The sequence below is a fragment of the Eretmochelys imbricata genome, chromosome 10 (genome assembly GCF_965152235.1).
Source record: "Eretmochelys imbricata isolate rEreImb1 chromosome 10, rEreImb1.hap1, whole genome shotgun sequence".
NCBI lineage: Eukaryota > Metazoa > Chordata > Testudines > Cheloniidae > Eretmochelys > Eretmochelys imbricata.
In genome coordinates this window covers 73,549,165-73,566,032 of record NC_135581.1, presented here as the reverse complement: position 1 = coordinate 73,566,032, position 16,868 = coordinate 73,549,165, and the positions used below count along the sequence as shown (strand labels likewise).

Below are 16,868 nucleotides of genomic sequence, written 5' to 3'. Positions count from 1 at the left end.
TGCTCAAATGTAGGAAGAGATTTTCCCTCTATCATTGTTATTCGTATTCTGGTAGTATCCAGAGGCCCTAATCAGGATTGAAGTCCTACTGTGCTTGTTGCTATAGAGACACACAGCAAGACAGTCCCTATCCCCAAAGAGTTTACAATCTCCATCTTCTCTGACCTTATCTGGAGGGACAATTGAGATACAAGCAGGCAATGGGATAGGACCCAGGTCGTTAGTGACCTACTGTAAAGTTGTTACTAGTTATGACTTGGTGGTCTTAGTCCATTTACCATGCCAAAGTATCCATGTCTCAAAAGAAACCCCAACAACTGCATTAATTGACACCCTTGTGGGTGTCTCAGCAGAGAGGCCAGGGATTAAATGGGTTATTAAACTCAGGCTTCTCTTTCATCCTTAGAGGTCATCCCTCCAAATCAGAGTTGAGGGACACTGGTGTGTGCAGGAAGGCTACACGGTTGCTGCTGCTTGTGATATACCTGTTCCGTGGATAAACTGGCCTTCCATCTTTAGGGTTGTCAAACTGCCACCCTTCTCAAGTGTATAATGGGTATAACGACATTTCAGCGGGCACCTAATAAATGTGATCACTCATCAAAGCCTATCCTCCTTGCATTAGGCCAAATTCTGCTGTCATTTAAACTGGTGTAAGTCCGGAGTCACTCCACTGCAGTCCCTGAAATTACTACAATGGAGTGAATGACAGCAGGATGGAGCCCAGTATTTTGTTTCATTTACCATTTTAAATAAGCTAACAAAATAAGACACACAGAGGAAACACTTCTGTGATCCATTCACTGGTAAATACTGGGTGCCCAAAATGCAAGGATAAAAATATTCATTATATATTATGGAAAACTTAAAAAGGCACTTTAGCCAGGCTGTAGGCACTACTGACATCTATTTAAAAGGGTAAGACATAACACAGAGAGCCACCACCAGATAGTGACAATAGATGGCTAGCCCCCAAGCAAAAGAAAATTCACACTGAAGAATCATCCATTCTCCCCCAAATATCATCTCTCTAGCAACACTTCAGTTTTCAAAAGACCTAGAGAAAAGAGGAGCCTTGCAAGGTCTTCTGAAGGTCACCAAGACAGGGCAGCAAATTCCAAAGCAGGGGGGTACTCCGAGAATGCTTTTCTAGCAGCTCCTTTTCTCTTTGATCATAGTAAGAGATACATAATTTTATAGACTGGGTGCCTTTTTTTTTTTTTCTGCAGCAACTCTGAAATGCCTGAATGAGTGGGGTTGAGGCAAGACCCCGCGCGCCCTGACCCCATTCCCCGGCAGAAGCACTGGGCAGGGGGGTCAGAGCAGGTGGGGGCACCCATTTTTCTGGGGGCCCCAACTGGCTGGGGCTCCTGAGCATGCTCCCTTGACCCAGTGGCAGGTGGGCGAGCAAGTGGGTGACCCATCAGCAACAGAGGAATGCTCAAAAAAGGTAGACCTGCCCTTGGGGAGTCAGGCCCGGTGCAGGGTGGTGGGAGGGAGCCGTTGCCGCTGGAGACCAGCTCTGAGAAGAGACGCTGCGTGAGCGCCTGGGGCCCTGGGGAGCCCCTGCCCAGAGAGTGTCCATCGCCCCTTGCAAGGAAGCCTGGAGGGGGTGGGTGGGAGACAGCCCCAAACCTCCTCCTGCCGCCCCCCCCCCCCCATCATTTCCCACCCACCAAAAGTCAGGGCCCACCCAAGTGTCCCGTCCTGGCTATGCCACTGGGCCACCCACCCCAAAACAGGGAGAGGACAGCCCCCTCAGTCCAGTTCTGGGGAGGAACCCTCCCCCATGCTCCCAAGGATCCTGCACTTGCTTCTGGGCCCCACAGAAATATACTGACAAACGGGGGGAAATTCAGAGAAGACCACATGACAGCACCAGGGGATGGTAGGGCTGATTTATGGTGAGAACTGCATCATAGCATCTGATCCAAAGACTGGGGTAGTCAAAGACTTTGGCTTTGGATCAGACCCTCGCTTTCTGTTTGTGTGAGGCCTGATTTTTTCTGGGGGTCAATGGCCCCTGATAGAAAAAAAGATTCCCCACTCCTGTTTTAGAGCATAAGAATAGGGCTGGCCTTAGGGAAAATGGCACCCTGGGCAAGCTTTTATTTTGGTGCCCCCCCATCACTCCTGGCCCCTTGGTCTCCCTGGGATTCCCCCCCCACCCACATCACCTGTGGGCCCCACTGCCTCCCCCAGTGTTTAATTTGAAATGAAAAAGAGATGCCAGAGCTCAGCCCTGGCACAAATTAAGCACTGGCAGGGCAGCCTGATATTGGTGGGTACTAGCCGGGCACCCAGATCTGAAGGCAACACCACCGCCAGCAGTGGCGGCATATAATAAGCGTGGCGTGGTATATGGTATATTGCCACCCTTCTGCGCCACTGCTGTGACTTGTGGTGCCTGATGCTCAGCATGTGCCTCAAGGCGGGCTTTGCACCATCACACTGGGGTTGCATCTTACCAGAGCCCATGGCCCTGTTGCAGCCCTCTGGCCACTCCTGGCTCACCCGGAGCACCATTTCAGATTTTGGGGTTCCTTCCCCACTCTGAACTCTAGGGTACAGATGTGGGGACCTGCATGAAAGACCCCCTAAGCTTATTCTTACCAGCTTAGGTTAAAAACTTCCTCAAGGTACAGACTTTGCCTTGTCCTTGAACCCTATGCTGCCACCACCACCAAGCATGTTAAACAAAGAACAGAAAAGAGCCTACTTGGAGACGTCTTCCCCCAAAAATATCCCCCCCAAGCCCTACACCCCCTTTCCTGGGGAAGGCTTGATAAAAATCCTCACCAATTTGTACAGGTGAACACAGACCCAAACCCTTGGATCTTAAGAACAATGAAAAAGCAATCAGGTTCTTAAAAGAAGACTTTTCTTTAAAGAAAAGGTAAAAGAATCACCTCTGTAAAATCAGGATGGTAAATACCTTACAGGGTAATCAGATTCAAAACGTAGAGAATCCCTCTAGGCAAAACCTTAAGTTACAAAAAGACACAAAAACAGGAATATACATTCCATTCAGCACAGCTATTTTACCAGCCATTAAACAAAAGAAATATAACGCATTTCTAGCGAGATTACTTACTAACTTTTTACAGGAGTTCTGAGTTGCATTTCTGATCTGTTCCCAGCAAAAGCATCACACAGACAGACAGACCGACCCTTTGTTTCCCCCCGCCGCCCCCCAGCTTTGAAAGTATCTTCTCTCCTCATTGGTCATTTTGGTCAGGTGCCAGCAAGGTTATCTTAGCTTCTTAACCCTTTACAGGTGAAAGGGTTTTGCCTCTGGCCAGGAGGGATTTTATAGTTCTGTATACAGAAAGGTGGTTACCCTTCCCTTTATATTTATGACGGGGGGCTCGGAGGAAACTTTAGCCATGATTCCATGGACTACTTGGGCACCTGAAAACTCTAGGGTTTTTGCCGATAATAATTTAGGAATTAGCTGACAGGAGCACTGTATCTAATTGTTATATAAAGAAAAAAATATATATATACAAACTCCAATTAAAGCCATGTTTAAAGTTTATATGTAAATTTAGAACAAAAAGGAGATAATACAGCAAGTTATTCCCAATCCCAAACCTTGAGGTATCAGTTCTAGAGCTTTAACACAGATATCAGAAACACACGTTTGATACTTTGTACACTATCTTTAGTACAGATAAACAAATATTAATAAAATCTGCTTACTTTCTCTAACAGACACACTCTGTATTATTCCCATTATCTACTCTATTTTAGTCAATTGTCTTAAACTAAAAACATAATTTTAACATGTGTGATTAAGTTTTTTTTCTTGTTTATGAAGAAAGGGAATTTATTTTTCTAAATTATTTTGGCATTTATGTTTACTGATCACAATCATGTATGTGACTCACATAATTGCTATTGGTATCATAGTTGGAACTACATTTATTTTTATGCAAATTTTAAGTTATTTTACAGATAGAACTAAAAATACATTTGAAAATAAGTGACCTTCATCTGCCCAGTGTCTAAAGTTATGCGTTAGCTAATGGACTTTTAAACTGGCACTGCTAAAGTTAGTACAAGCTAAAGTTACATTGTAGGAGAATATTATTATTTGATTGTCATTCATTATTTAAAGTAGTACAAAGTACAATATGATAATAAAAGTAATAATGATAATTACTCCAGCCAGGACGGGTTAGGCATTTTAGAACTCACTATTCAGTTATAACAGTAAATATATCCCTCATATATATCAGAAGTCATTACAACTTTATAGTGCAATTATAAAATGTCTTGGTTATACCATTTCCCCAACTTCTCTAATGTAAACCACCCCTAAATTGTGATATCTACATCAGGGAAAAATCAGGGATTTTGTCACTGTTTGGGATTGTGGGACTGGATGTTTCGGCTAGAATGAACAGCAGTGAAACCGCTAACGATATAGTTATTTACAATAAATGGAGTAGTTCTCATCTCTCCAAGAGATCGTTTAACGGACAGATTTCAGGAACACAGCACTGCATTGGTTTAGTACTTGTCTTACACTTGGAAACTTATCTCTGCAACCATAAGGGACAGATTTTTTTGTTTGTTTGTTTTAAATTGAAAGCTTAAGTTCTGGAGAACATTTCTGTGGCCTGGGTTGGATTCTGTGGCTGCAGAACATTTAGCGCCCTGGCAATGGACAGGGAACAGCCCTAAGGAACTGCCACAATGTCAGCTACAATGATTTTTAACTGCAAGCTTGGCAACCATTTGGATGGGGGCTAAACCACATTCTAGACTAAACCAGTAACTAGATGAGATCACTACCAAGGCTAGAGCAGTAGACCAGATTCACTCCCGGGGACAATGGGATTCACTCCCGGGTACAAGGCCCCAAGAGTAGGAAACACCAGAAAGGGGCAAGTGGGATGGCAGGAGGAACAGCTTTTTCTGTAGATGAATTCCTCCTGGCATACAGAAAAGGAGTACTTGTGGCACCTTAGAGACTAACCAATTTATTTGAGCATGAGCTTTCGTGAGCTACAGCTCACTTCATCAGATGCATACCGTGGAAACTGCAGCAGACTTTATATATACACAGAGAATATGAAACAATACCTGGGGTGGGAGGAGGTATTGTTTCATATTCTCTGTGTATATATAAAGTCTGCTGCAGTTTCCACGGTATGCATCTGATGAAGTGAGCTGTAGCTCACGAAAGCTCATGCTCAAATAAATTGGTTAGTCTCTAAGGTGCCACAAGTACTCCTTTTCTTTTTGCGAATACAGACTAACACGGCTGTTACTCTGAATCCTGGCATACAGGATACTTGAGGGCAGGAGTTCATTGAGGTGTGTTTTACACTTTCTGCATCAGCTTGTGTGAATATGCCCCCCCCTTTTGAAACATGAGCCACTACACTAAACATCTGTTTAGCAAGATACGGGTATGGCCCAGGTTTCTTCGCTCTATTTGAAGCTCACTGTAGACAGCAAATACCACTTTGACTCAAAAGAAAATGGAGCTTAAATGGTGCAGGAGGACAGCAATGGAACAGGTCAGTAAGTAGTACTAATGACACATATTGTAAAGACACACACACATAGGCAAGTGGTGATGCTAGTCAGGACTGAATAACCCTGGCAGAGATACACTGACAAAGTTCACATGCCTCCTGCAGTCAGTGGTAGTCTCTCATTTCCATGAGTATTAAATGGGAGTGTTAGAAAACCCTTTTGTCTGTGCTTTTAACCAGATTGATCATCCTGTAATGAAAACCTGAATGAAATTCCTGAGCAGAATCCAACAAGTTCACTGTACGCCATCGAGTTATTTCCGTTAGCTCATATTTCAGGCAGAGTTTACCTCGCTCTCCCTCCCACTCTACTATTCAATCTGGTTTGGGTGGGTCTTTGCTATCTGATGAAACCAGTATATTATGATAACAAAGAAAGTATTACACCAAATGTTTCAGAGAGCAACATATTTTGAAGGTCAGAAGCCTTCAAACGCTTTTGAATCAAGGGATCATTCTTTTGAGAACCTTCAAAAATTTGCCTTTAAAAGTATCCTGCACTTGCCAAAGCCAGATGCTAGAACAATGTTCCAATGTGGCATTTAGAACTTTCCAGTATATGAAAGGGAAAATTTGGAATAAGATTTATTCTCAAGTTATATACGTTAATTTTTACTGACCTAAAAATTTATTTTTAGCCTTTCTTCATCCCTTCATAACCAACCCAGATAAAGGACAGAATGCAAACTCTGACATGGTTACTTACTCTGGCTTATCCAAAAGCCCCTTACCTCAGTCATTTCTTCTGTCAGATCACCACTCAGGCGAGCTCTCTGAAGCAATGCTAAGAGGTCAATGCTGGATTTCCGCCTGGGTTCTGATCCACACATGACTTCCGTTTCTGTTTCAGTTATGTTGATCTCAGTGTGCACAGCCTCCTGCTGTCTCCATTGCAGGTCCTCTCCTGCCCGTTTCAAAGAAGTGCTGCTGCTCTTGAGAGACATGACCGAGCTGGAAAGAGTGCTTGGGATAAAGGTGGACAGGGCCTGGGAACCTGAATAAGTAGTTTCTTCGCCTGTGAAAGACTCACTCTCCAGTATGTCGGGCACAGATACGCTGAGGCGTCGGTCCAAGGAATGCCTTTGCCTTCTAGCCACCATTTTTCTAGAGCTTTTCTTTATCATCTTTATGTTGAAGTTTTGTAACAAAGGCCTGGTTTTCTGTTTCAGGGATCCCCAGACAGAGGATCTATCCAAATCCATAGCTGCAACGGGGATGTCAGCAGCTCCTTGGCATTGTTGGTTTTGAATGGACTTCAGTAATTCATAAGGCCACTAAAAAGAATGTGAGAAGAATAAAAGCCAAATCGTTAAAGTGAACAGCAGTTCTGGATTATGACTCATGATGTCTCACCCACAGACCTTCAGTCCATTTCTAACAAGCAAGAGGAAAGTATACTGTGTTATTAGAAGGGAATGAGCAGTAGAAAGTGTGCCCTACACTAAGGAATGATGGTTAAGATTATGTGAGGCCCATTTCCTTTAGGATCATCAGAAGTGGGCCATTTCCACTCTTTCCCCTTTCTGAAACCTGATATTGTGGGTTATCAAACTTTATTAATTAAAATATGCAACTTGACAACTGCTAGAGTTACTAGGAGTCCTTGTGGCACCTTAGAGACTAACAAATTTATTTGGGCATAAGCTTTTGTGGGCTAAAACCCACTTCATCAGATGCATGGAGTGAACAACACAGAAAGCAGTATAAATGTTACAGCACATGAAAAGATGGGAGTTGCCTACCAAGTGGGGGGGTCAGTGCTAACAAGACCAATGCAATCAAGGTGGACGTTGCCCATTTTCAACAGTTGACAAGAAGGTGCGAGTATCCGCAGAGGGGAAAATTACTTTTTGTAGTGACCCATCCACTCCCAGTCTTTATTCAGGCCTAATTTAATGGTGTCCCATTTGCAAATTAATTCCAGTTCTGCAATTTCTCACTGGAGTCTGTTTTTGAAGGTTTTTTTGTTGAAGAATTTGCCACTTTTAAGTCTGTTATTGAGTGTCCAGAGAGATTGAAGTGTTCTCCTACTGGTTTTTTAAAATGTTGCAATTCTTGATGTCTGATTTGTGTCCATTTATTCTTTTGCAGAGACTGTCCGGTTTGGCCAACATACATGGCAGAGGGGTATTCCTGGCACATGATGGCATATATCACATTGGTAGATGTGCAGGTGAACGAGCCCCTGATGGTGTGGCTGATGTGGTTAGGTCCTATGATGGTGTCCCTTGAATATATATGCGGACAGAGTTGGCAACGGGGTTTGTTGCAAGGATTGGTTCCTGGGTTAGTATTTTTGTTGTGTGGTGTGTAGTTGCTGGTGAGTATTTGCTTCAGGTTGGGGGGCTGTCAAAGCGAGGACTGGCCTGTCTCCCAAGGTCTGTGAGAGTGAGGGATCATCCTTCAGGATAGGTTGCAGATCCTTGATGCACTGGAAAGCAGATATTATACCCCTGGTCGGAGTTCTAGCGGTGTGTCTGTGTAGATTTGTTCCTATGCTTCTTCAGGGAGTTTCTTGAGTAGATGATGTAGTTTCTTTTGGTAGCCCTCAGTGGGATCAGGCTGTAGAATGTGGTGTCAGGCTGCTAGGCAACTCTCTCTGGTTCATATTCCGACCTATTCGTGCTGACTACAGCACCTCCTTGGTCAGCCTTCTTTATTATAATGTCAGGGTTGTTTGAGGCAATACCCACCTGCTGAAGTGAGGAAACAGACTGAAAGAGCCAGAAGAGTACCCAGAAGTCACCTACTATAGGACAGGCCCAACAAAGAAAATAACAGAATGCCACTAGCCGTCACCTACAGGCCCAACTAAAACCTCTCTAGCGCAACAGAGATCTACAACTTATCCTGAAGGATGATCCCAAACCGGAAGGAGAACACTTCAATCTCCCTGGACACTGAATAACTGACTTAAAAGTGGCAAATTCTTCAACAACAAAAAATTTCAAAAACAGACTCCAACAAGAACTGCAGAACTGGAATTAATTTGCAAATGGGACACCATCAAATTAGGCCTGAATAAAGACTGGGAGTGGATGGGTCACTACAAAAAGTAATTTTCCCCTCTGCAGATACTCACATCTTCTTGTCAACTGTTGGAAATGGGCGATGTCCACCTTGATTGCATTGGCCTCGTTAGCACGACAAAAGTAATTTTCCTCCTTTGATATTCACCCCTTCTTGTCAGCTGTTGAGAATAGGCCACTTCCACCTTAATTGAATTTGCCTCGTTAGCACTGACCCCTCACTTGGTAAGACAACTCCCATCTTTTCATATGCTGTAATATTTACACTGCTTTCTGTTTTGTTCACTCCATGCATCTGATAAAGTGGGTTTTAGCCCACAAAAGCTTATGCCCAAATAAATTTGTTAGTCTCTGAGGTGCCACAAGGCTTCCTCAGTTGTTTTGCTGATACAGACTAACACGGTGACCACTCTGAAACCAGAGGTACTGTAATCTGGAAGAGTGATTGGCTTAGTAAATATTGTAAACAAAGATTTGACGCATGGTAACATTTTCATGAGAAAAAAAACTGCAATGCTAGGATACCTTCTGTGCACACTTTCCTGCCTGAAAGAACATAAGCAATGCCATACTGGGTCAAACCAATGGTCTATCTAGCCCAGTATCCTGTCTCTGACAGTGGCCAGTACCAAAGCTTCAGGGGTAGTGTACAGAACAGGGTAGTTGGAATGATCTATCCCTGTCTTCTCCTCCAGGCTTCAACATTTGTTTCCTATCTTTTAACCAGTTAATGATCCATGAGAGGATCTTCCCTTTTATCCCATGGCTACTTAGTTTCCTTAAGAGCCTTTGGTGAAGGACCTTGTCAAAGGCTTTCCGGAAAGCCAAGTACTCTATATTGACTGGATCACTCTTATCCACATGCTTGTTGACACCCTAAAAGAATTCTCACAGATTGGTAAAGCATGATTTTCCTTTACAAAAGCCATGTTGACTCTTCCCCAACAAATCATGTTTATCTATGTCGGGTAATTCTGTTCTTTACATTTGTTTCTACCAATTTTCCCAGTACTGAAGTTAAGTTTACCTGCCTGTAATTGCCATGATCACCCATGGAGCCCTTTTTAAAATTGGTGTTACATTAGCTAGCTTCCAGTCATCTGGTACAGACGTTTGTTTGTACAATAGGATACATACTACAGGTAGTAGTTTTGCAATTTCATATTTGAGTTCCTTCAGAACTTATGAGTGAATACCATCTGGTCCTGATGACTTATTCCTGTCTAATGTATCAATTTGTTCTAAAACCTTTTCTACTGACACTTCAGCATGGGACAGTACTTTAGATATGTTGGCCAAAAAGGATAGGATGTGCAGGAGATAGCTCTGTGGAGAGTATCTAAAACTTTCAGCAAGTTCTTGGGCATCCCAGTATACCAACTCATAAACAGAACACTGAGGACTGCCACTCATCAGCCAAGGTGGAGTGAACAGTGATGGCTCAAGGCAACACCCAAGAATCTAGTAATCCAGGCTTCAATTGATGCACAGCTAATAACATTCTCTGCACTCATTATTGTCCCTGGAAGTCCCTCCCTCCCCACAGAAACACACCACTACATGTCAGAATTATTCTTTGGAGGAGACCACTTTGAAAGTTTGGCACAGCAAGAGCTATAAATCCAAGATGCCTGTAGGCAAGAAGAGCATGAATTTGTAGAATACCATCTGAATTGGATTAAAGAGACATACTTTAATCTACACACACACACACACACACACACACACACACACACAGAGTAAAACTTGTTCGAACACTTATCCCACAGCCATAGATCCTGCAGACCCTTTTTCCATGCATGTAGTACATATTCCTCCATCACGATGGAGAGGTGGTGGGGCCAAATCTGAGTGATTGCCACTTGTGACCCCGTGCACCAGAGCGAGTCTGTAGGACAGGAGCTGCTGTTGCACGGTGAGTGTGAGGCAGGCTTGCTCTCCATCACCACTTCCTAGTATAATGCATCCGCTGAATCAGGAGGCCCCTGAAATAGCCCCATTGATATCAGAGAGACTAGTCACATCAGAAGTACTTTTTAATTTCATTTAGAATGGCCAATACCAGACCCTCTGAGAGGACCAAGGGAGGAAGACGTTTTAATAGACTTCAGCACAGTTGTGAGGTAGAACACGATTAGTTTGGCCATGGAGCATTTAATAACTGAGGCCAGCATACTTAGGGAACCCATCTCTGCATACACTACTTTACAAACTAAGCTATGGCTTTCAGCTGTAGAAATGAGATGAATATACCTAATTTAACCAGCCAGCTGCTGATTAACAAACCACTAATCCACATTTTAAACTCTGCCCCTCTCTACATATCCACTCCTGGTCTCCCACAGGCTGATGCAAAGTTGCCTGAAGTTAGTGGGACTCTTTCTATGGACTTCAATGGGCTTTGGATACAGCCCTTAATGCATCGCCCTGCCCCTCACCCTGTTTCCTCTTCTCCGCCAATGACACCAGCCTCAATCGCTCACTTGTAAAACTCCTCCCACAAACACCTTTGAACATCCTTTCATCACACCCCTCATGCATGCATAATGCTCTCTGAGGCATAATTCTCCCCTCCAGACCCATTTCTGCTGCGGTACCAACACGCAGCCAGACAGACAACGATGCAGTAAGGCCAAGGAAGAGTCGAGACATGCTGATCTTTTTGATGAAATAATAAAACTTTAAAAAGTTAGAAAATTTATATAAAAATCCAGGCTAGATGTCTTTCTAGAATCTATCACTCAATTAGAAGTTATGGGCTTTATGCAGAAGTTATTGGGTGGGGTTTGTTAGCCTGTGTTATGCAGGTGGTCAGACTACACGATCATATGGGTCCCTGCTGACCTCATAATATACTTATACAATCTTTCTCATCGATAGATTTTAAGGGTGTCACTCTCCCTCCACATTGCTCTACTTTTCAGATTGTAAGCTCTTCAGGCAGGTACTGTGTTTTCCTTGCTGTAGTGATTAGCACAACTGGACCATAATCCCAAATTGGCCCTCTGGGTATTAATGTAATATAAACAATTAATAATAATGAGCTAACTCAATACAAATCTTATTGACTACAGCATTAATAGCGTGCAATCTCAGAAACAGGCTATTATCCAAACAACCTGACTCAAAAAGAAAAAAGAATCCCCAAACACACTTTCCTGGGCAGACTTTAAAAATTGCACAGAATGCTCCATCAGTTCCAAAGCTGATTTACACGCAAAGGGAACAAAGAGCCTACCTTCAGGTACATGTAATTCTCTTAGGGTCTCATCCATAGCCTGTTGAAGATTTCCACTGATTCCAAAGAGCTTTGGATTAGGCACTTAATGGCTGAGACACTTACTGGTATCAAATGCTTCATAAATTAATCAACTCCTTTGGGAGGATTTGCTTTCGCTATATAAGTGATATTCCAAGCAATCAAGCAGGAAAGTGGTTTCCTTTCAGAGCAGGTCTTTGTGGAAACAAACAACCTATGTGTGTGCAAGCACGGTTTTTCCATGAGTTTGGGGGCGGGGTGGGGGAGGCGGAGAAAGGCGTTGACCACATCCTGCGAAAACAGCAAACCAATATACTGGACATTTGTAAGGCCCCTATAAGTGAAAGAAGCTTAATAAATTGCACAGGGAGGATTAGATTTTTGTAAAAGCGTGAGGCAGAACAAATACAGCAGGTTGGAACACAGGAAAACACATTTGTACAATTTTACTGTACATTTTCAAAACTCTACAACCAGCTAAAATAAAACAAACAGTTATCAGTCAGAAGGAAAATAAAAACAATCCTGTTTTGTTCTGTTTTTAAAATCTCATGACTTTTAACCTACTCCTTTGATTTTGGGGGGGGACCCTAATTCGTGGTTTGTGAGCATTTGGGGGGTAGCAATACTGCTTTTGTGTTAAATCAGTGTAAAAGTATCTATATCAGTATAGCTATTCCCATACAGGAAAGCGAACAAACTATACTGGTGCATGGCACTTTTGTACTGATATAAAACTGTCCACTAGTGGCTGTGCCATTATTTTGGTACAAAAAAAGTCACACCCTTAACCCACATAGCTATACAGCAGGGATCGGCAACCTTTGGCCCGCAGCCCTCCAGGGAAAGCCGCTGGCAGGCCGGGACGGTTTGTTTACCTGCAGCATCTTCAGGTTCGGCCGATCGCAGCTCCCACTGGCTGCGGTTCACCATTCCAGGCCAATGGGGGCTGTGGGAAGTGGTGGCCAGCACATCCCTCGGCCTATGCCACTTCCTGCAGCCCCCATTGGCCTGGCACGGCGAACCGCAGCCAATAGGAGCTGCGATCGGCCGAACCTGCAGACACTGCAGGTAAACAAACCGTCCCGGCCTGCCAGCGGCTATCCCTGGTGGGCCGTGTGCCAAAGGTTGCTGGTCCCTGCTATACAGGTACAAAAACAGTGTTTAAATCAAGACTAAATGAATTTATCACTGCACCTCTTTCAGGTAGGAAGAATTCTCCTTATCTCACCAGTGGGGAACTGAGGCACAGAGAGGCCAGGGGGCCTGTTTTTTAGCGAGGTAAGCGCCCACAGTTCCAACTGAAATCAAGGGGAGAAGCAAGCACACTGCACTTGTGTGGAGGAACAATATAAATAAATCTGGCCCTAAATTACTTGCCAAAGGACACAGGGAAGTCGATGCAGAGCCAGCAAATGAGACCAGATTCAAATCCCAGTGCAATGCTTTAACTATAGGAGGCTGTACTGAGCTTGCTTTTGTTGACAATTCTCATTTAGAAACCTTTCCACCTTCAAACACGATGGGCCATTCACAGTCATAGGGCCTCCACTTCCAATATTACATCATTTTAGAATTACCAGGCCAAACATGTTTGTAGAAAATGCCATAAAATAAGACCTTTGAAATTCAAATTCATCTTTATCCAGCACCTTCTGTTTTGCTGGCTCTCTCTTGCTCTCTCACACACAAACCTGTCACATTCAAAATGCTGTTGATAAAGACAGGACCAGTTCATAACATCTGCTTCCCTAGATGAACAAAGCTCTTCAAAGAGCTGTGTTTCCTATTCCCTTTCCATTATTCCCCACCACATACACACACACACACACACACTTTCCTGACTATTCACCACGGCTTGTCGTCTTTGTTTGCTTTTGTTTTGTTATTGAACATACAACCTACTCCTGCAAACGCTACCAGGCATAGTTCTCCATGAAAGGATTCATGATAGTAAGCACTTCACTCGATAAACAGTATTTGTAGAACAGGGGCATCTGAACGATAGCTGCTATGGGGCAGTCCCTTATCAATGTATATAGCACTCTACAAATAACACTATGAATAAAGTGTTTCCCCAATAATTTATACCATATCATCATCACCACCACCATAAAAACAAAATACTTCAAGAATAGTGGACCAGTGCGTCTCAAAATCTGTTCCACCAATCTAAGGAATATCACTTTTTTCCCTAATGACAATATAATCCAAGGAATGTTTGAAAAAACTTGGCACAGCACACATCATATTAAGGAACACAATACAGTACTCCGACATTACAAGCACTGGGCAGACTGACCCAAGTACCCCAATGTTGGACATAAAAAGTATCAGCCACTGATAGCATTAAACCCCCATAGTTTTACAATTTCCTACTTCCCCAAGGCACAAAATTGTTTACAGAATATCAAATGTCAAGACAGATGACAAGACAGGGCAGGAAGAGGTTAGGTGGGGAGTGAGTAAGTGAGTGACACAGACGCCCATTAGTGTTTTACTGCTGCATGTCAGCAACTCTTAGTAAGCCTGACAAACTCACTACACCTCATACACCGCTGTCAAAATATTTACCTGCATCTGAAGAAGCAGGTTTTTTACCCACGAAAGCTTATGCCCAAATAAATCTGTTAGTCTTTAAGGTGCCACCAGATTCCTTGTTGTTTTTTTATCTAGAAAGAATGTTGTGTAAGATACCAGATGAAAACCAGTAACATGATGGTCATTAATATCATTATGAAATGTGTTACCACTATATGAGGAATTACACTGATTTTATGCTCTAAAGTCTGTAACCAATGAAAGGGAGAAACAGGTTTTTTTCCAGACAAGAGGGAAGATAGTTCTCTCCCCGTCTATAATGTAAACTGAGCTTGATGATGCAAGAGACAAGGAATAGTTCATTTGCATCGGAGGTCAAACAGGATGTAAAATCAGCATAGGAAGACACGGGAGTCTTAACCCCAAGGGTTCATCTTGAACCTGGCGACAAAGACAACAAATCTTGGGGAACATAAGCAGAAGCAAAAAGACATTCTGGGTATTCATCACTAAGGGGACATAGAGCTCTTTGCATCCATGAACAGAGGAACCCCAACTATGGGGGTTGGTGATGCTGAGAATCAGCTATAGGTGAGAAAACTGCTTTAGACAAAGCTTGGAGCCTACTGAGGTTACATGTAGTCTCTTACACACACGTTATACTTTTGTGGTTTTGTAACCATTTCTGTTTCTATTATCTCTAAGTATTAATAAATAACAGATGTAAGTGATAAATTTATTCCTGTTTTATTATAAATTCCTATCAGTGCTGTTATATTAAGGTGAGGTAGGCATCCTCAAATGAGCCAGTAGGCAGGTATAGTCTGTCTCTTTGGAGATGGCAAATTTGGTATTTCTGTGGGCATCCAGTGACGGGCTGAATGCTGCAGGGAGACCTTCTAGAACAGTGGTTTTCAAACTTTTTTTCTGGCTACCCAGTTGAAGAAAATTGTTGATGCCCGCAACCCAACAGAGCTGGAGATGAGGGGTTTGGGAATGGCTCAGGGCTGGGGCAGAAGGTTGGGATGCGGGGATGAGGGCTGCGGGGTGGGGCCGGGAATGATGGGTTCAGTGTGTGGGAGGGGGCACTGGGCTGGGGGTTCAGGCTCTGGGGTGGGGCTGGGGATGAGGGGTTTGGGGTGCAGAAAGGGGCTGCAGGTTTAGGGGGCTCCAGGCTGGGGCAGGGGATTGGGGCACAAGGGTGGGGCACGTGCTTACCTCAGGCAGCTTATGGTCAGTGGCACAGCGGGGGTGCTAAGGCAGGCTTCCTGCATTTCCTGGCACCATGGACCGCGCTGCAACCTGGAAGCAGCCAGCAGCAGGTCCAGCTCCTAGGCGGAGGAGCATACAAGTGGCTACGCGCGACTCTTGCCCACAGGCACCGCCTCCCCAGCTCCCATTGGCCAGGAGCCAGTGCTCAGGGCGGGAGTAGCACATTGGCTCCTAGGCGGGGGGGGGCTACAGGACTCCGACCTGCTGCTGGCCGCTTGCAGGGCGCAGCGCGGTGTCCAGACAGGGGGGGACTAGCCTGCCTTAGCTGGGCAGCACTTTTAACTGCCCGGTCGGCAGTGCTGACCAGAGCTGCCCCGACCCAGTGCCTTACCTTCCATGACGCAGTACTGGGTTGCAACCCGCACTTTGAAAACCACTGTTCTAGAGCAATGCTTCTCAACCAGGGGTACACATACCCCTCAGGGTACGCAGCGGTCTTCCAGGGGGGACTCTGCTCATCTAGAATTAGTGTTTCTCAATCTGGTGGTTGTAACCCCCATGGGGGTCGCAGGACAGTTTTAGGGGGATCGCAAGTGCAGGACTGGCATAGGAGCTGCCAAGCAGGGCAACTGCCCAGGGGACAGGGGACCCTGCGAAGCTAAGCTACTTGCTTCAGCTCCAAGCACCGGGGCTCAGGCTTCAGCCCTGAGCGTCAGCGCTTAGGCTTCAGACAAAGCTCACAAGTGAAGAACAGGCTCCAGTATCACACTGAAACGTAAGTACAATATTTATATTCCAATCGATTTATTTTATAATTATATGGTAAAAATGAGAAAGTAAGCTATTTTTTTTCAGTAATAGTGAGCTGTGACACTTTTGTATATCTGATTTTATAAGCTAGTAATTTTTAAATGAGGTGAAACTTGAGGTACACAAGATGAATAAGACTCCTGAAAAGGGTACAGTAGTCTGGAAAGGTTGAGAAACACTGTTCTAGAGAGACTGGAAACTGAAGTACACCAAGGGTTAACCTGCAAGGCAAAGTTAGGACTGGCAGAATCCTAAAGAGTTTGTTTGGCTGGCTCCCAAACTGGGGTGGTGGGGAGCTACCATCCAGTAAAGCACCAGAAAAATCCCTCTTGATAACGCAGAAAGGTAATTGCATGACTACAATTCTAGATGCCCCGACAGAGCATCACAGTAAGAAGTAAAGAAAGATTATCCCAATAACATCTCACCACAATGCTGTGTTCTGATGAAGCAGTGACAAACTTTCCA

The 16,868-nt window shown here is 44.1% G+C and overlaps 1 protein-coding gene across 2 annotated transcripts in view; it reads right to left on the bottom strand.

The window, feature by feature from the left end:
• The window catches only part of MCTP2 (multiple C2 and transmembrane domain containing 2), a 161,894-nt gene that overhangs the window by 125,117 nt on the left and 19,909 nt on the right, over positions 1-16,868 (bottom strand). For both annotated transcript variants that reach the window (XM_077828640.1, XM_077828639.1), the window contains exon 2: positions 6,281-6,823. In XM_077828640.1, coding sequence (XP_077684766.1) covers positions 6,281-6,751 — 471 coding nt within the window. In that variant the 5' untranslated portion in view covers positions 6,752-6,823. The remainder of the gene's footprint in view (positions 1-6,280; positions 6,824-16,868) is intronic.